The following is a 12,580-nucleotide window of genomic DNA, read 5'->3' on the forward strand; positions in this document are numbered from 1 at the left end:
TGTTGATTGCTAGCAATATGCAGTCATGTTTCTAACATCGTATTCAGAGATTAATGACATTACACTGTAATCCAACATCAGGATGGAGGACATACTCCTGTTTAGTTATTCTGTGATACCAACACTTTGTTAAATACATAGTTACATAGTTACATAGTTAAATTGGGTTGAAAAAAGACAAAGTCCATCAAGTTCAACCCCTCCAAATGAAAACCCAGCATCCCTACACACACCCCTCCCTACTTTTAATTAAAATTCTATATACCCATACCTATATTAACTATAGAGTTTAGTATCACAATAGCCTTTAATACTTCCAACTCCTGTCCCAGGAACAAAGACTATGGAGCTAGATACAGTATACACTGCTTAGATGGAACTCTCATTGGAGAATTAATTTGCATATTATTTAGGCCATCAGCCCTGAATAGATGAGAAGTTTTATTGTGAAATATAGTTTCTAAGTGTTTAACCCTGATAATGCTGGACTACAGCTCCCAGAATGCTTAAAGGAACAATAAAGTGTAAAAATAAAAATGGGTAAATACATAGGATGTATCTAACTCAGGAGCAAAGCAAACTAACAGAACAGTTATCTCCCATGTGGTCCCTTTATAGTGTAAGGGCTTACCCTGGTGGTCTAGCAGGGACTAGGGCCCGGCGGGACACCCACAGCCCTAGTCCTTCCAGTTCCTGCGCAGGTTTCATTATGGCTCGCGTGGCCGCGCACTTCCTTGTTTTATGTGCCGGCCGCGTGACGTCATCATGCCAGTGGCGTGAAAATCAAATATTTAAAAGGGCACTTATTGCCGTTTGTTAGGTTCTATTTCTGAGTTCCTGGGTGCGTTCTGTTTGTATTTTGATTCCTGTTTTGACCCTGCTTGCCTGACTTTGCTGACTTCTGCATTCCCGACCTCTGCCTGTTATCCAACTATTCCGAAATCTGTTATCCGACCCATGCCTGGCTTGACTCTTCTGATTTGATCTTCTGGTTTTGACCCTTGCCTGTCCAACTTCGCTTGTATTCTGCCCGCACCGACCTGGTCTGATTTGACAATGCGTTTGTCTGTTCCTTGAACTGTGACCTTCTGCCCAAAAAGACTTTGCTAACGATCATTTCTCTCTGCTCGCCCAGAACCCTTAGCTTGGCTCCTCTCTTAATAAGACCTGGCGGCATCCAATTAGCCGAGGGCTCCTCCCGTTAAAGGTGGAAGCAAGAGCCGAGACCAGGGAGCCTAGCATTGATTCTGGATTTTGGTTACCGATCATGACATATAGTCACTGACTAACTAAGAGGTTAGAGAGCTGCAAAGGAGTAAATTGTGTTTTAAAAGTCAGACATCCCTTCACTGCAGCCGTTCACTCGAGATTATATTTTTGGCTAATTTTTTATATTGAAAACATTTTTTATCTTGCACAGTCTATCTGTTTACCCAGTTTAGTTTTTGCACTGAACATTACCTTTAAGCCACAAGTTGGTGTGTGCTATGATTGGTAGCCCAGCAAACTCTGGAAAAGTTTTGTTGAGCAATCATTGTTTATGATTTAATTTGGGATGCCAACATGTTTCCCTAGGAGCAGACGATAAAAAGGACCAGTATTCTGAACTCATGAGTTTGAATTCAGCAAGCTGACCAGGTCATTCTCTTTACAGGGAATCAATATGAAGAGAAATGCTGGAGCAAAGCATATTATACAACATACAACTCTTACAGACAGCTTCAGTGGATCTTTGAAGGATCTGTATAAGATCTCTTTGGAGATATGAGTTACAAATAATCGTACCACATTAACAATCTTGTTAACAATCCATTTGTGATTCACAAAGAAAATGTCATCTTGCTATGTCTGACCTTTTGAGACCTATAGCCCACATACCTTTTCATATTCTCATCATTAGGCAGTTTATATTTTAAAATGAGTTATATAGGAATTATTTGGTGGTGGAACAGGACTAAAGAGATGGTACTGATGGCAATATAACCATCTAAGACAGATCATATTTTACAAGGATTGTCAGATTGATGGGCCCTAAAATGGTTTTGCCCAATGACCACTGATTACAAAATGTAGTAATTGCTCAAGCTTATTAACAGATACCATGCAGATTGTGTGTATAAATGGGACAATTTGATCAGTTGGGGATCGGAATATGAATTTAGACAAGAGCTACTCTGATCAAACTCTTGTTCATGTCTCATCCTTGAGGGCAAATGCTATGATTAATACATCACTTTGATCCCAAAGAAATATACCAAAATGCCTGGTGCAGTCATATCAAGTGTCAGTGGAATTCATGTCAAAATGCTTTTGGGGAATGAAAAAAATCTTTCTGATTTTCAGCTTTAATGATTTGATTTGTTGAGGACATTTTAAGTAACATTGACGTTCTTTATGTGACATTTTGTGAAGAAAGAGCTATATGGCATCAAGTATGCATAGAACAAAGTGTGGGCATTTGAAAGCAGGATTTAGGTGTCTATGCACCCAAGTTGTGTGAAGGTATAAGGCAAAGTATAGGGCAATGGAAGCAAGGAAGCCCCAAAATTACAATCTTCCTTGAGGAATTGTTACTTTCAGAGTTCCTTAACTGACTAATTACTTGCTATTGTTGTTTCTGGCACACCAAAAGTGAAAAACCTCAAATTGAATTTACCAAAGCAGGCATTACGTTGTGCCTGCTAAATCCTGTGCACGTTGAGGTAGTATTTTTATGACATGTAGAAAGTTATGGGGTTTTTAAACCCTTTGCACATACAGATAGCAAAACGTCTGCGAGTCATATCATCTAAATCTCGGCATAGTGTCCATATGCTTGTGTGATTTCAGGAGACGATTTATCAATTTCAAATTTGGATTTTTTCAACAAATCATTTGAAAAAGTTTGTGCAAAACAAATTTGTAAAGCTCAAATTTAACACTTTGCCATCTAAAAGCTGCCGAGTTAATGTAGAAGTCAATGGGAGCTGTCGATGGCAATCGCAATACGCTTTTTCGGTGAGAGTTTTTAGAATTTTTCGACTGATTGAAAAATATTAAAATGAGTAAACATTTGAACTATTTGAATTTTTGAACCTTTTTTTATATTTGGATTTTTGATAAATAAGCAAATTATTTTTTTTTTAAATCAGAGTTTATTCAAAGTAAAAAAAAAAAAACCTCTAACATGACGCAAACTTGAATTTTGATTACTAAGCCTATTAATATGGTTAATAGCAATTTTTCCCCTTGGTACCTGTTTGTAATTCCTACTTGAATGCTATTTTAACCATCAGTGCTAGAGTTAAATAGCAGGATGTACCGTATGCAAATGGTTCTGTTACAGTTGTCTTTATTTGTTATGTCCGTAGCATTTCTTCTTTAATATGTTACCTATATAGTATGCATCTGCAAATGGCAACTGTTAACATTAAGCTACTTTTAAGTACGGTTTATTGTGTGTAATTAGCGAATGGTGGTGATGTTATGTTTTTTTACACAATATTGTACAAGAAACAAGTAGCTACTACAGGAACATGTATTTTAATGCAGAAAAGACAAATTACTGGATATACTCAACTTAAAAGGGGAAACATTCCATTATTCTTAAAACATATTAGAACTTTTCCATTTGATGAAAGAGGGTCTGCTCTGCATTTGAAACATTAGTCGGTTTTCTGCCAAAATATGGAGCTGTTCTATAGCATTATTATGGCATTATTAGTGGCAATATAAGAAAATGACTACTGTCAACATCACAACAGCAACAAATATATCACCTCTTCATGTGAAAAGTGTTTTTACAAAATTATATAAGATCTTATCACCTGTACTTAACCACAAATCCACAAATGGATTATATCAGAGCATATGTTTTTATACTGAGCTTTAAGTGCCCTTTAACTATATGAAGTTTTTAATTGCTGTTAATGTGCATGCGACTTGTAAAATCACCACCTTTAACTCCATAGGAGAGGATTCCTATGTTATACATCTACAACTCACAGTTATGGATGTGAATGATGAATCGCCAGAATGGACAATGGATCCCTTGCCTCCTCTGGCTGTTGTATCGCCATATGCTGCCGCTGGAACTTATGTGTACAAACTACAAGCTACTGATGAAGATGAAGGAGTGAGTGGAGAAGTGGAGTATTTCCTACTGGAAGGTAAATATGGTCAATATTTTCCCTATACACTAGTATAACCAAGCATTTGGCTTCTAAGCCTTGTCCTATGCATATATGGAATACTGGATCCCAACTATTAATTATAATTGCAATAGTAGGCACTAGGAACTTCCTTATCTTTGTAAAGACAGGAGGCCACAGGGAAAACAAAGGATCACTCTGTTTTATAATTTTCACTAAGAGGAACATTATTCTTTATAACACATCAATAGTAGCTCTGCATACATTGTACCAAGTTTTATGAATCATTCTTAGCAGAAGCACAACTTTAATTGCACTGCTCCAGATCAGTAATTTTTATCTTATATAGGCAGACTGATTTTATTAGGTATCTGTAGCTGGATGGATTTGGCTTCTAGGTCTTAAAGAGAATATAATCACATGAATTCATTCAGTAATGTATTGGCATGGTTTTATCTGCAAAAGGAGCCTTTGTTACTGGTATATTTCTGTTAATTCATTTGAATACATAAACAATATACAGTAAAGCTACAGGGCATAATGAAGTGGTGACCCATTAAATATAGAACAGTACCTGCTGGGGCAAATTTACAAAGATATAAATGAAAATGAAATAAATTTAGTACACGAGGAGCTTTGGTTTGGGAAAACACATCAAGACTCTTGTCCAAAGATATGCTAAATCATATAATTGTATCTGTTTAAATGAGTATTCTAAACCCATGCTAAATTTATAATGGGTCAGTTTATTACCCCTAAATAAGTAAGCAGGGCTGTGTGCTTCTCATTATTGTTATTTGGAAATGTGTTGTTTAGCAGGAAGGAAGAGCTACACTTCTCATGCAATCTGGTTGGTTGGCCCTGAGGGCCACTGTAATTTAGTTGCGTGCTTCTGTACTCACAATACAAGATTATGATCATATTCATATGAAAATGATTATTCTGCTGTCAGTAGTAATAATAATAATCATATGAAAGTATGAACGGTTTCAGTTGTTATGTTGCTATTATTTAGTGTGCTTTTTTTTTTAATTTACATTATATTGGAAAGCAATACAATAGGTTTTCTGGCCCAGGATGCCTCCATTAAATACTTCCATAGTTTAATTAATAAAGTCATGTTCTTATCTTAAGTGTTCAAAATCCTGTTAGAGCAACATAAATAAATTGGCCCGGTGTAGGAATAGGATGCTGACAGCAGTTGATTGTTGGGTTGAAGAATCCTTTTAGTTTTTGATGCTAAAAGACTTTGAAAAACATGCAGCAAGGCACCAAGTGTTAAAATATTTACACCCTTTTGTCAAAAATGGCAAAATGCCGCAGCTGAGAATACTACGTGCAGCAGAAATTGTTTTCCCTATGGAGATTTCCCTCCTCTTAAATAGATGTTTTTGCTGTACTACAATTTTTCATAAATATTTAGTTCCAAATGAAATAGATTTAATTCTAAATGAGATCAATGAGTCTTTAAATATAAATGTGAAGTCTTGCCAGGCATGGTGTTATCTGAATGAATGCTACATTTTCTATGCTTGCTGTTCCAGGCGGAGATGACAGATTTGCCGTTGATCGGAGCACAGGCTGGATTCAGACAACCGGATTACCTTTGTTGGCGAATAAGGAATACCTACTTACTGTACAAGCAGCTGACATGCTCGGAAAGAAAAGTGCCCCTATTGTTGTTTCTGTGATAGCAGGGCTCAGGCCACCACAGTTCAAAAAAGCCTCCTATTCTGTCAATATTCCAGAAAATGTGTCTCTGGAAAACGTGTAAGTTGGAGAGCGAACAATTAGATTCTTTTCTTGTGCTAAGTTTTTCTGAAAATTTTAAATGATAGTATGGCATAACCAAACAAATTGATAAAATATTACATAGTGAATAATGTACCCCCTCTTGTAAAATATAAAGATATTAAAAGTTACTGAGGCGTTCAATGACCAAAAAATCCTCATATTTTGCAACAGGGGGTACTTTATTATAATACACAAGTTTCAAGTTCAGTCATGTGACAGTAATGACATCACTTAGCTCTGATTATAACCAATGACATCAACAAGCACAGTTTATAAGGATATAATTTAAAGGACATTCATGGCTCTTGTGTATTATATAATAATATACCATCCAGTTAGGATGTATTGAATCCAGGATTCAGTGAAGAAGCTGAATTTTAGGATTGTGGGTAGGATTCTACGTGTTAGGGGAACTGAAGAGAGTCAATATTAGTTTAATTTCCTTTCTATGGTCATGTATATCCATTTTCTTTAATACAAGCACAGTGAACAGGGCTTATGTTGCACATAATTTTGTCTATGGTTTTAATTAAGAAATAACCACATGAAAAGCTGTTTCACTTTCCCATATCCTGGTTCTTTCAAGCGACAGTAAGAGGAGGAGAAGGTAGCTGATCAAAATACCAGTCTACAAATAAACCCTCTGTATAATAAGCTCCTACTTGACACAGACTGAGGCTGGGAGAATGGAGGGGTTTCCTTAGACAGATAAAGTCTAAAGAAGGGGGACAATGCACAAATTAAAATAAAACAATGATCCATTAATATTTTATAATATAAAAACACGAGAAACATATGATTTTTTTTAAATACAAAAATGGAACACATTTTTAATACAGGCTCAGGTTAAACAAAACTGTGTATAGGTGTATACTGCCCCTTTAATGACATCATAACTGGTAGCTCTGCCCTCCTCAGTCACCAGAGCAAACACCTTTCAGCAAAATAATCCAAAGCAATCCACCGTTGTCCATTCACACAATGATCTGGCATGGAGATGACAATAAAATGACAGTAGGTATGAATCCCTTTTCCTCATCTCATGCTATCACACCAAACAGAATCTGTCAGGAAATTACTGGAGATGCATATCAAAGTGTTAAAAGGAATTTACAAGACATTTTTAATTAATAAAGGATAGAAATCTATTGCCTGTAGGACACTTTTTTGCTAAAATGAGTTTTGGAAGCAGAGAAAATCTGTAGCAATAGATCAAAATATGCCAGAAAGACCACACATCTGCTTTATATAAGTAGCTTATACCAATATACCCCACATACACCCCAAGTATTGTGTCTATTAATGCCTTCTGGAGGGCTTTTGTTTTTGCTGATAGCAGGCATGGACCATCACAATAATGTTGCTTTAGAGCAGTGTTCCCCAACCAGTGGCTTGTGAGCAACATGTTTTTCACTAACTCCTAGGATGTTGCTTCCAGTGGCTTCAAAGCAGGTGCTTATTTTTGAAATATTGGCTTGGAGGCAAGTTTTGATTGCATTACAATCATATGGTTATACAGAACACAGGGCCTGTATCCTATCAAAAGACTACAAATCACCATGAATATGTTAATGACTCCCCCATACTGCACCTAAAAGTGTGGTGAATGGAGATTGAAGGAAACAGTGGAGAGCTGACATGGGGAAGCGTTACACTGAGCTTTACTCAATTTTAAAAATTTTGAGAGAAAATCTAATTAAAAATGTCATTTTCTTCTCTGTTTTTATTGTTTCCTGACATATTCACAAAAGTGTCCATATACTTTCTTTCACCAAAAATTGAAGTGTTGATTGATTCTGATTTTGGCAGATTTCTGTTTGTGAATACGGACATTGTATTTACACCACTTTTACTCCAAAAAAATTCTTCCCCCACTTTTGTTTTAAAGTCATTTGTGGCTTTTTGCCTTATTATATTAAAAAACAAGAGTTGACTAAAAGTTTCAGAGCACATCCATTACTTAATATGAAGTTCTGAATAACAGAGGCTGTGTCAATTTTAAGCTGACCCAGGTTACATAGTTAGGTTTTTCTTATGTATCTGTATAGCCTCACAGCTCTCACTAGAAACCCCCCTTTTGGCTGACATTTATTATAATTAGGGTTGCCACCTTTTCAAGTCAGTAATACAATCCTTTTGGTTGGGGTGTGGGTTTGGGGGCAAACTGATGATGTCACGGGGGGGAAATGGGAGGGCAATAGTATTATTACTTTAATTAAATAACTATGAACGAGAGAACTTTGGATGATTGAAGTGGAAATGTTTTCCTGCAAGGCCAGCATTTGTAACTGCTCCTCTTTGTTTAGATTACTGACTGTTTCTGCGCTGTCTCATCAAAACAAGTCCGTTAGTTATAGCTTGGTCAGGAACCCAGATAACTTATTCAGTGTTCACCAGCTGACTGGAGTGGTGACCCTCATCCACAGTGTGGATTACGAGAGAGAGCCCAAGGAATTCCTGCTTGTTGTCAGAGCAACAGAACACTTGGAGCAACTGAGCAGCACCGCAGAGGTAATTCTATAAACTTCCATTTTAAGAATATTTCTATTATGGTTTTGTGCCTTTTTTCATAATGTAAATGTTTCTAAGCTGTGCTTCTGTGTATGAATCACTTAAAAAGTAACTCCACAAAAACATATCATAAGCCTTTTTGAAAAGTAAACATAAATATGCAGACTTTTCATGATTGTTAATGGTTTCTGACAGTTCCCTAAGCCTAGCCCCCTGCTCTCCTGCTGATCTGTCTGACTACTTTGCTGAGCTGGCTGACTACTGTTACTTTGTATCAACAGCCAGCTGTCCTCAGTCTGCATCCTCCAAACCCCACAATTCCCTGCACACGTGATTTCAATAGGTAACGGAAGATCACAGTGCAATGCATTGTGGGTTATGTAGTTCCTGCATGCTGTCTGTAAGCTGTGGAAACGTTGTTACAATTTGTAACATCAGTGTTTAGTCCCTCCTTCCCTGCCAGGATTTCAATTGATGCAGAAAGAGAAGAACTGTTAAACAGCTGGATTTCAGCATAGACAATGGCATTTATTCATACTTTTTGAAGAAACCGGTAACTGTGATGGATATATTAGGGGTATCTGTGTTATGGGGCCTCTTTATCAAATTTTGGTTTGGAAGCCGGAATTCCCCTTTAGCAAGTGTCTAAATATTAGGGATGCACTGAATTCACTATTTGGGATTAACCTGAATCCTTCATGAAAGATTTGGCCGATTACCGAACCAAATCTGGCGGGAAAGGAAAAAGTGGAAAAACATTTTTACTTCCTTCTTTTGCGATGAAAAGACACATGATTTCCCTCCCTGCATATACAAATTAGGTTTTGGTTCGACCAGGAACAGGATTCTACTAAATGTATGCTAAATGTATAAGTGATCTGGTATGTGTTACTGGAATAGGGAACACATTTTTAGAATAGTGCCCAATATTTATACTGTACATTTGTATTTCTTACAAATAACTGCAACTGGAATTGGCTACATTTAAGACGTCATTGTCATGTGTAAGTTTCAATGAATTTTGGGAAAACTTTTAGGTCTTCACCAACCAAATTGTCTTGCAGGTGTATGTCTTTATCACCGATGTAAATGACTGCATTCCAGAATTCCAGCAGACAATATACAGCAGAGACAATGTTGCTGAAAATGCTGCAGTGATGACATCTCTTCTACAAGGTTAATCATTTGCTTGTTTTTTAATGAATTTCAAAATACAAATCTAAAAGTGCTGTAGGAATCTTTTAATTACACATCACTAACAGCACATTACCCTGGGACATGGCTCCAAATAAATCACTGGGGTAGTGTTTGACAGACTGACAAGTGAAAGCTCCAAACTGAATCTGGGTAAACTATAGTCTTCAGAGTATTCATCAAAGGGAGAACTTTTTGGGGAAGTTAATTTGATGGGATTTACATAAATTTCCCTGGTGTATTTTTAGACATATTTGCATATATGTAATAACTGTCCAATAACCTTAATTAGGTTTGCAAATTGAAGCACAGATTGGTTCTTGGTAAAATGAAATGAACACAAACAAAGCAGAGCTTCTGTTGTTAGACTGCAGTTTGCACAGCGAAAACAGCCAATAGGTTAAAGTGAGAATTGCTCTAGGAAAACTATAAGATTGACCATATTTTTGCACATAGAGTTTTGATCCACGTGTATTGCCACAGGTCCCTACCAAACCTCTGACTAGTGTGTCATTCTAGTATCCTATATGTATAGAGGAAGCAGACCCTGCTGTGGGAGGGCCCAGAAGGTCAGCTTCCTCTATAGTTACTGCAGTGCTTGAAACTTGGCATTCCTTCTCCCTTAGCGCAAGCAGATGTGCATTTACACTCAAGTGCACCAGTGCTGCAAGGGGTGTTTGCAAACCTGGACTTGTTGGAAGGCTCCAAAGGCCTGGGGCTAGGGCTGCAGGATTTTAGGGGTGGCATGCCCATCTCACCCAGTCACATCTGAAATGGTTCCAAAGCTCTGGAGATGTGAAGGAGATTTGATAGTCTGATAGATCTCCTGTGTTCCAATCCCCTGTTCTCTGGACCCAACGAAGGAAATTCACACATGTTCACATGAAGGGGTGGGGGGCAACAAGTGGTTATACACTGGGGGGGATACATTGTATTCTCTATATTGTGTTTTGAAAATATTTTCTTCATTTAAATTGCCAGCAGATACATTTGCATATTGTTGGTTAATGTAAATATGTAAATAAGCATAGTCATTTGCAAATTGCACATTGCCTGGCATATATCTTCACAGGCCTTTTAATTAGCTGGTTTCTGCTATATTGTTTTAGGAGTGAGAAATGGTAACGCAAACATAGAAAGGGACAGACAAATAGTAATTGCATTCATAAACATTATTAATAAGGCATATTAGAAAGTTACCTAGAATTAATTTTTTCTTAATTGTGCAAAAAAAAAAAAGAAGTGTTGAGCAGATTGTCTTTAAAGGGGCTGTTCTTGATTTATTTTTTTTATTATTTGTGGTTTTATAGTATTTCAGCAGTTTTCAGTCTCAGCAATCCGGTTCTAGGGTCTATATTCCCCTAGCAACAATGCATTGATTTAAATATGAGGCTGTAATATGAATAGGAGAGGGCCTAAATAGAAAGATGAGTAATAATAAGTAGCAATAACATTACATTTGTAGCCTTCAGAGCATTTGTCTTTTAGATGGGGTCAGTGACCCCCATTTCAACTGAAAAGACAAGGTATACTATAAAATAGGAAAAGTGTAGGCCAATTGAAATGTTGCTTAGTATTAGCCATTCTATAACAAATTTAAAGTTAACTTAAAGGTGAACTACTCCATTAAACTGAAACTAAAGGTATTTTGATGTTAAAAGCTGTTGCACTCTTTTATATATTTACTTAGTGCTTGCAACTGACTGTGACTCTGGAGTAAACGGGGAGATTTGCTATTACACCGAAAGCCCTGATTTCAGCATCTCTGCACAAGGTATCATTAGTCCAGTGAGGGCTTTGGATTATGAAAGACCTGGACATCTGTATGAGTTTGTAATCCTGGCAGTAGACAAAGGAGACAAACCAAATACTGGAACAGCAACCGTCAGGATTCGCATCTCCAATGTGAACGATGAAGCTCCGGAATTCTCTCAAACAATGTAGGTACCGCAATTATTATCTCATAGTTCCATGGTTGTAAAACTGAACCATTTCCCTCATTGCCGAGGCAACAGTGGTGCAGTTAATTCACTTTCATACATGCCTCTCCCACCACCCACTGTACATCTATCAGCTTCTATTAATACATTAATAGCATTATAACATTAATATAACATATACTGTTCAATAATATAAAAAATTAAGTTACACACACATTCGCACATAAAAGCATAGCTCTTGCCGCACTCGTCCCTTTAAAAACAGTACTTAAATGCAGTTCACTTAGAATACAGCTTGGAAATCAATTCCTTTATCAAGCCTGTCCTGTACACAAACAAATCCATTTCTTTGTAATCATTTATATAATAAGGTATTTCACACACTGTGAAGAACTGAAAGGACAAGACAAGTAGGGTTATGTAATAAAAGGCACTATATTTTCCCTGGGGCAGTAACCCATAGCAACCCATCAGCAGCTAGAGTTTGCTAGTCAAGTGTTTAAATGCACGCATTTTATTGGTTGCCCTGGGTTGCTGATAAACTGCATATCTCACATTGCCCCTTTCCTCCCCATGCTCTATAATTGTGTAGGGTACTGCACATGGGCATTAGGTTCCCCATTCATGTGCAAACACAAGATTTTGGGGTGATACACAATTAATACCAAATTGCCACAAAATGGCTCCTGCCTGCATGCTGTGTTTGTGTAATTCCAAGACTGAAGGAAACAAAATGAAAATAATAAATATAGTGTGAGCAAAGTCTGTTTTGCTCAAATAACATGATAGAAAAGAATTTGGCATTATTTCCTTTAAACAGGTGGTTCACCTTTAACTTAACTTTTAGTATGTTAACAAATGACTAATTCTAAGCAATAGTTTTAAGAAATAGTTTTTTTTTAATTATTTGCCTTCTTCTTCTGACCCCATCTAAAAACCAAATGCTCTGTAAGGCTACATGTGTTTTTGCAACTTTTTATTACTCATCTTACTATTCAGGCTTCTCCTATT

At 36.9% G+C, this 12,580-nt stretch overlaps 1 protein-coding gene across 1 annotated transcript in view; it reads left to right on the forward strand.

Moving 5' to 3' along the window:
* The first annotated feature begins 3,956 nt into the window (after positions 1 to 3,956).
* LOC108713511 (neural-cadherin-like) overlaps positions 3,957 to 12,580 on the forward strand; it is a 57,577-nt gene continuing 48,953 nt past the window's right edge. The window contains exons 1-5 of the mRNA XM_041590226.1: positions 3,957 to 4,148; positions 5,675 to 5,900; positions 8,231 to 8,435; positions 9,500 to 9,611; positions 11,320 to 11,569. Coding sequence (XP_041446160.1) covers positions 3,989 to 4,148; positions 5,675 to 5,900; positions 8,231 to 8,435; positions 9,500 to 9,611; positions 11,320 to 11,569 — 953 coding nt within the window. The 5' untranslated portion in view covers positions 3,957 to 3,988. The remainder of the gene's footprint in view (positions 4,149 to 5,674; positions 5,901 to 8,230; positions 8,436 to 9,499; positions 9,612 to 11,319; positions 11,570 to 12,580) is intronic.

The sequence above is a fragment of the Xenopus laevis genome, chromosome 4L (assembly GCF_017654675.1).
Source record: "Xenopus laevis strain J_2021 chromosome 4L, Xenopus_laevis_v10.1, whole genome shotgun sequence".
Taxonomy (NCBI): domain Eukaryota; kingdom Metazoa; phylum Chordata; class Amphibia; order Anura; family Pipidae; genus Xenopus; species Xenopus laevis.